At 40.2% G+C, this 8,132-nt stretch overlaps 1 protein-coding gene across 1 annotated transcript; it reads right to left on the reverse strand.

Moving 5' to 3' along the window:
* Positions 1–1,357: 1,357 nt before the first annotated feature.
* LOC148103480 (programmed cell death 1 ligand 1-like) lies at positions 1,358–5,797 on the reverse strand. Its single transcript, XM_087838846.1, has 3 exons — positions 5,527–5,797; positions 1,927–2,283; positions 1,358–1,688 (listed from the first exon to the last, which is right to left on the reverse strand). Exons 1-3 carry the CDS (start codon positions 5,594–5,596, stop codon positions 1,501–1,503), a joined length of 615 nt encoding a protein of 204 aa, XP_087694972.1. The 5' UTR covers positions 5,597–5,797; the 3' UTR covers positions 1,358–1,500.
* Positions 5,798–8,132: the final 2,335 nt, after the last annotated feature.

Raw genomic sequence — 8,132 nt, forward strand, 5'->3', positions numbered from 1 at the left:
TAAACGTGAAAGCCGTTGTGTGTAGTTGGAGTGCTTTCTTTGGTCCCACCTATGAGAAAGTATTAGGGCCACATTCAGAAAATATTATTGATCATTTTAAGATTAAAGTCAAAATGTGAATATTACAGTTGTTTCAAGACAAACTGCTATGATTGCTGTAGTGTAGTGAAATCACATTTCAGAATCAGTTTTACTCAAAATAAAGGAAATGGTCTCTTCTAAGAGGATGTATGTTGTATCACAAGATGACTGATTCATTTGTTTCACTAAGTCATTGGAACAGGTCATTTTGAAGAGAGTGTAGCATCTGTGGAAGTTTGTCAATTTCAAGAAAAAAGTTCAAATTCAGTCTTTTATTGATATTTTTTATTGTTTATTTATTGTTTCTTAATGTGGCTCTAAAACTCGTTACCTTTTCCTCTGTTCTCCATTGAAATCACATTCTAGTTTAGGAGTAACATCATTTAATTTTATTCAGAGCACATCAATACAGCTTTCCACTAAATGTTTTATTTTGTGCTAAGAAGAAAAAAAATAAATGATTTTATTTGTCTATCTGCTGCAGGTGCAGTAGTAATGAACTCACATTAAGAATGAACAAATACATAAAAGAAAATATGTAACCAGCCCCATCAGAAAGTAAGTATAAGTATACTGTAACAGTGATCAATACTGATCAGTTTGATCTTACAAACAGCTGAACCTGAAGATGAAACACAATGATTCTGATTCTGTAACATACAAGACACTGAATAAATGAATACTGGGGGAAAAAACAATTATTTTTATATCAGTGGAAGTTGAGTCAAATTGAACACCTGTGGAGAAAAATACATATATATTTTACTTATTTTAAAATTTTCTACCTTGTCTTTTCTTGAAAACACAAACAAACTGTGCCATATACAAACAGGATGTAAATAAAACAATGTTACGTGTTACACTGACATGATCAGCTAACTTGGACAGATTTGGTGCTCCTTGACTTCTGTTCTTCTTGGTTTTATAATCACTTTTTTTCAGTCTTACTTGAGGCAAAGTGAAAATATTGAACAAACTCACGTTCACCCCTTTGTTATTTAAGCCCAAGCACAGCTTATTTATCAAACCATCATCCATCCTAGGAAATCTCTTCGGAAACGTGTGACTCTTCTGGTTTTCTACTTGGATGTTATCTTTTCAGTTTCTTCAGTCACACATTATCCTGTTTGTTTTAGGAATGCAGCCTTATCTGAGTCTGTGTGAATCGCTGAGCCATCATGCTGCAGTTCAGCGATCAGTCCAACAGGTCTATCCTTTTACCTCCATCCTCCGTGTCTTACTTATCAAACCATTATCCATTCTGTGAAAAATTCTTTGAAAATATGCAGCTCTTCTTGTTCCATACTTGAACGCTATTGTTTTAGTTTCTTCACTCAGATCGTCTCCTGCTTTTTTGGGTTCCTTTTCCCAGTGTCACCATGCAAGAATCTTTCAAACAGGTTTCTGTTCAGCTGGAGGTTAGTATGAATCCTGACTCTGCTGTTGTTTGTGTTTTCTGTAGATCAATAAACCAGCAACAGCAGCAACAAGAAGCACAGCAGAAAGAATCAGACCAACAATCAGTCCAACAGATACACCCTCCTTCCCTCCATCCTCCTTCCCTCCAGCCTCCTTCCCTCCATCCTCAGTGTGTCCTCCTTGTTGACCTGCAGGTGAGAAACAGGTGTGAGGTGTCAGCTGTCAGGTAGGTGATGAGTGAAGAACAGAACAGAATCCATTTCCTCTTCAAACTGCTGTCAGACATTATCTACTGCACTCTGATCACATCACTCAGACCAGCTGCTTTCTACAAAGTCTCATCAACAACATCTTTAGAAACAAACATCAACAACCAGGAAGCAGCTTCACCTCTGATCACACACACACTCAACTCTACTCACTCACCTGGAGGATCAACAACACTCAGTGTGACGATGCTGATGGGGTTATCATTTAAAATAGCTCTCTTTCTACGGTTTGTTCCTGTCTTGACACGACACTCGTATGTTCCAGTGTCATTAATCGTCACATTGTTCAGAATCAAAGACACGTCTCCATCCTTCATCTGTCTGTCCTGCAGATCCACCCGGTTCTTAAAAGATGGATGCTGACCATCAGGGTCAAACTGCTTATTTCTGTAAAATAGCACATATTCATCTCCCAGGTCAGCTCTGCTCCACTCTACACCCAAGATGTTGTTGTTTGGCGCTCGACATGTCAGACTGACGTTCTGTCCAGACTCAGCTGTGATGATTTTTTGGTCTGAAAGAGGAAACGACACAGAGCAGAGAGGTTAAAGGTCAAAGTAATTAACCAAACAGCCAATCACAGAGAAGACTTACAGAAAGAAAAGAGAAATGCATTTATTTATTTTTTAACTTGTTTCTTTGCTTAGTGGCAGCCTGTTGCTCTTTTTGTTTCTATGGTTAGATTTTACTTAATCACTTGCTCATTCTTAATTTCTAATGACTTTATTATTACTTTAAAGATTTTGTTTTTTATGTTTTTTTTTTTTTTAGAGTTTTGGGCTAATGAATTGTTTAAATATTACACATTGTTTAGACTGAGAACGCTGTGTGCGCCAGTGATACTGAACAAAATGAGAGCTGTTATCATTGAGAGGATGAGAAGAAGATAAAGGTGCTGCAGAGCTACAGTAAGTGAAATCTAAGAGGAGGAAAAAACTGTTTGTTCCAGCTATCATTAAAGCGAAAAATGCTGCAAGCACATTTAGTGCCACTGCACACCCACCCTCAGCAGATCTAACTTTAATTCTATTCCTGCTGAAGCCAAAGTGTATTTTCTGTTTCTGTTTTTGTGTTTTTTTTCTCCTTTTTATAGTTTGGAGCATTTTTCAAAAAGCCTGAATCTTATATTTCCATAGCACAGGGTTAGATTTACTTATCACCTTCAGTAGAAACCTCAGAGGGTTAAAGCAGTGCTGTTTGTAACAACCAAAGAGCTCATTGTGTATAGCAGCAGCTGTTTTTCAAATATACTGCTCAAAGATAAAGAAAATCTTTTAAAACACATCAGGTCTCAGTGAGGAAATAAACAAAGCTGACATCTACACTGATATGCTTTGGGTAAAGTGTTAAGAACAAAATGATGGGAAGTTATTAACTTACAGAGGGCTGAAGTTAAAAAAAAAGACCCAAAATTAATTGTATGAACTCAAAATGGTACTCAGTAGTTTGTTTGACCTCCACATGTTTGTATCGATCTCTGACAACATCGGGGGATGATTCTAAAGATAGTGTCCTGGTGAAATTCATTCCCAGGGTTCGCAAAATTGCTAGCCCGACATCCTGGGGCTAGAGATATCTCCAGTCGGGCGACCGAAATCTACCACAGCCTCGCTCGTTGGACTATCATATAGCCATATTGGTTGTTATAGGTCAGGGGATGAAGCAGGTCAAATCTATCTAGGCTAGTGTGGCACGGGTATTTTTTTTAAAAACTGAGATTTTCCCTTTTTTTTTTTTTTCCCCTTTAAGATCTCACGCCAAAAATGAAGGAAAACGCTGCTAGGAACATGCCAAAGCAACAGGTGGCGATATTTTCCTAACCACGTAGAAATGTTGGCCAATCAGAAGTCTAGAAGCCTCGGTGGGAAAAAGTAAACAAAGCTGGGGCATAGAAGCAGAACCGAGTCGTATGTGTGGAGGGACAGTAACTGTGTGTGTATATGTAAGCATTTAAACACTGCAGAGAGAACAATTAACAGTAACAGTATTTTCTGTAAATCTGCCCTTGTAACATCAAAAAAGCCGCACACCTTTGACGCTGTGCTTTCTCCGTTTTCTTCATCCACACATAAACGCAAAAACTGAGTTTTTGAAAATCTCCACCCTGGCAGGAGTTTCTAACAATCTCTGTTTTCAGTGACCAAAAACACAGTTTACGTGTGAACGAAAGGTGCAAACGCATGGAAACATCTGTGTTTTCAAAAATATCCGTGTACGTGTGGATATAGCCTTAAACTCACCTAAGCTCCCTTGTCATTGTGTTGTAATCAGCACAATAAGGCAAACATCTCCACTGAGACTAATTAATGCAGTGACACCTATAGCTTGGGGAAAACCGCTATAAATATCCTGTAGTCCAGATGATAGATCTGGATGCATGTTGGTAGTCAAGAAACCAGAAGATGAAAGAGCTTGAAGGCTGATCTAATTTAAGTGGAAATGGACTAAATGGTCAAATTGATTTCATCTCCACAGAGTGCTCACCTGTCCTACCCTTCATGCCACAAAGCTGCATTTTAGCCACATTACAGTAGTCTCCCTCAACAAGTGTGCAGTTACCTTGTTCTGGTTCCCAGTCCAACAACAGCTACAAGGGATTCACCTACACCTACATTAGGCTTTGCATGCAGCACAACAAGAACAGGCGGACTCTTCTGTATCAACTATATTAACTACACCTAAAGCTGTGACTTTACAGCCCTCTGCATCTACAATTCCTGTGGTCTTTACTCCTCTTTTATTAGTGCAGCCTGTTCCTCCTGCTTCACCACAGCCTCCAGCTACTGCTATGATGCCTCAAGATGCCAATCTATACAACGTATGTGGATAGGTGTCGTCACTCAAATAATATTGCTTCAAAATCGCTGATAAGGAGACGAAGTCAAAAGCCAAGAAGCCAAGACTTATAGTGAACTCTTCAGATGTTGACAGTCTACTCCACTGTCACATCCACCTGTTCATTCTCCTGCACCATCATATGTACAGCACTCCTACCCAGCACCCTTTTCTTCAACTCCTTGCCTTCTCTCATCTAACAAGTATGACCGATTCCTGCGGTCATTTTGACAGAGGATTTAGTTCTACCCTGCAGTGTTCCAACAACTCTTCACACACTAAGCCTGTTTTATTGTCCCACAAATCTGTCCATCCACTCTTTGGTTGAGGAGGGTCACCCGCTCCAGACGTACTCAGGTGCGGTTCTACAAGCTCCTGACTGTACGGCATTGGAAGCCAGATGACGTAGGCCCTTTCTGAATGTTCATTGGTTGGCAGGTGAAAAGGAGCAGGAAGTGATAGCAGAGTTTACAAAGAACAAGAGAAGCTAAAAAACTTCAAAGATCAAAAACTAAAGCTCGAAAAGCACAGACAGTGACTGTAGCGATACTTGTCTTTGTTTTTAACAGTCGGGAGCTTTTTGTATGTTAGCACTTCGCTCTGCTCCCGGCTGACTGACAGACCACCAACAACACGAGCAACAGACCGATTAAAGCACAGAATTTTTACACTGCCACTATTTCAACCACAGATCTTACTTTAGTCAGAAGGACAGTCCCCAAAGCGGTACAGATAGCAAACATGCTAACTCTACGATAAAACAAGTACAGACCCCACCCAGCCTCGTGATGCATTCACGGACACAAACAAATGGAATCAACATGAAACAAATTATTTGTGAAGTATTGGCACCACGTAAACGACCAAGATACCATTTTTCCCGTTTTACCTCAGAGGGAAAATTTGGGTTTATAAACCTCACCTGCCGAGACAAACACGATGATGCCAAAAAACAGCAAAGTGGAGCAGACTGACGCAGTTACAGCAGGCATTTCCGTGTTCTTCTTTCTGATGATCGGACAACAAGTTTGTTCTAAACGTGCTAGTCTGGTGGTGTTTTCAGCGAATAACAGACTATGACTTTTAAAAAGTAACTACGGGAGATTCAATTTAAAGTTTAAGCAAGACAAAGAATATTTGAGCTTCAGCCGATCGTTTCAACTTCACACTTGCGTTCAATTCTCTTAAGATAGTCGCATTTGAGTGACGTCAGGTTCGCTGAGCCTGAGCCGCCGATCAAAAAGTGAGTCATAAGAAAAGAGGTGAAAACTAAAACAGCTCTGAGTGTTTCTTGAATGAACTCCGTAACCGCTCTCATCCATAAACAATCAGCTCCATGCTAGAGACCAAAGGACTTTAAAATTGTTCCACTGTACAACAATGTAAATATATAAAAATGAAGCCCTCAAACACTTTCCTGATTGGCGCCCTGTCTCACTTCTTAATAAGGACTAGAAAGTTTCTACCCAAATATTTGCTCATACAATTAAGGTAGCTTTAGCTTTCGTAACTGATGAGGCACAAACACAGGAATTTGAATATTTCTGATCATCTAAAAAGAGTATTAGACCTTATTGATTATTTACTTCTCATTTGATTTTTTCAGATTTCTACAAAACTTTTGATTCCATCAACAAAAAACAAAAAAAACATTCTGCACTTGATAGGTTTAGCTTCGGGGCGTTTCTTCTGTAACACTATCAAGGAATGTACACAAATGTGAATTGCTTTACCAAACTGAAGTCGACTTCAGTTTTGATCAGTTTTGATCTAGAAAATAAAGATCTTTATTTTCTAAAGCATTAGATTCCACTAAATGTGAATAAAACTTTTAAAGACTCTGGCTCTGTAGACAAGCTGTTTCTGCTGCTAATCAGATGGCCAGCCCTCATAGTTTCTCAATCTATACTGTTGGCCTCCTGGCTATCCACCTCAGTAGCTTAATCTCCATCACTGGCCTCCTGAGATACTCAGGCTTGCAGGGTTTTTAGTATTTTGGATTCTGTTCACCCTTCCTCAGTTCAGGGTTTTCTGGACTTCTTGATTTTGTTTTTGGATTATTCTGTATTGTTCACCTTTCAATTTAATTTTCAGTTTAATTTAAAATTTAAATTCTGTTTATCTTGATTTTAAGGAACTCGTGTTTACTGTATGTTTTATGGTTATGCCACTCTTTTAGTTTTTTCTACCAATGTTGCTTTGTTTCTTCACTTACAATTGTTGTTGTGGAGGAAACAAGCACAAACTGAAGCTCTAGTGTTTCATTGTACATTCTACACTGTGTGACTCCTCAGCTCGCTACATTGGTGTCATCAGTGGGATATGGAGTTGGTATCCATTTTAAAAGAAGATCTGAGAGTAATAAGGAACTTAACACCCATCAACAAGCCATTAATGGCACTTAAATAAACAAGAGTACAGACCTACCACCAAGAACAGGTCGTCCAGGGGACCTGACACACCCCCACCTATTGGTTGGAGAATCCACCACTCTCCGTGGTCACAGGCAACCAGCTTACCCCTGGTGACAGCAGTTTCAGAGAGCAGCACATCCCCACCTATGGCAACTATGAGGGACAGTAAAACTTTTCCCTAAACCCACTGTCAGAATCTTCCTGACAAGGTGTCGTGAAAGTGCCACATTATGCCACAAGAATGCCTAAAGTGCCATTACCTCTGGCAAGTAACAGTGACACTGGGGATACATACCACGTCTGTCTCTGCACTCTGAAAGAAGAGATCCTTCTTTGGACATGTGGCATTTGTTAGATTAGGGAGAGGTGAAAGTTTTCGGGGTGTCAGTGACGAGAGAGAAAGAAAGAGATCGAACAGCTAGTTTATGGTTCGGTAAGGACATGTCACTTCAGAGTCATCAAGACTTTGGTTCAAGTTCTAGTGGCTAAAGTTTTGCCAAGACTTAGAGGACTGTGTTCTCTGCTTGCACTGTCCAGAAGGGACCGTCACAATGCTCCTATGCCTCCTTGGAACAGGACCAGGTGGAATGACTTGGGTGGGCATACTTGGCCTATTCCCCTTACCACTGACCAATGGAAAAGCTATGACCTTGTCACCATGAAGAGCAAGGTGGGAAATAGCTGCACAGAAGCGACACTGTGTTCCCCGAGTCACAGACCAGGTAATAGGTTTAACAATGTCCATCAATGTCCACCTTTCTTGTGCCCTTTGTATTGCATTCAAGTGATGTGGTAGAATTTTGGCCATGTTGCTATAGGATGGTGACACTCGATTTTGCTGGAAAAATTGAGTGCCACCATCGAGTGGCGGTAAGTCATACCACATCGGGTCATGTCGAGCCAATCTGAGTCGGTACTAATGGAAAAAGTGCTTGAGTGCACTGTTTGGAAAGTTTGGATATGACCTCTGTAGCCCAATAGACCTGGTATTCAGGCTTCTCCCTGAGACAGAGTTGTCCAGTGAACCCAGATTGGACTACCTCCATAATCTCTGAGAACAGTTATGGGAGTTACACGAGATGACAGACAGGCCGTCTTTGATCCAGGCTCCTGG

The sequence above is a fragment of the Neolamprologus brichardi genome, chromosome 3, assembly GCF_056152115.1.
Source record: "Neolamprologus brichardi isolate AB-2024 chromosome 3, ASM5615211v1, whole genome shotgun sequence".
NCBI classification, from domain to species: domain Eukaryota; kingdom Metazoa; phylum Chordata; class Actinopteri; order Cichliformes; family Cichlidae; genus Neolamprologus; species Neolamprologus brichardi.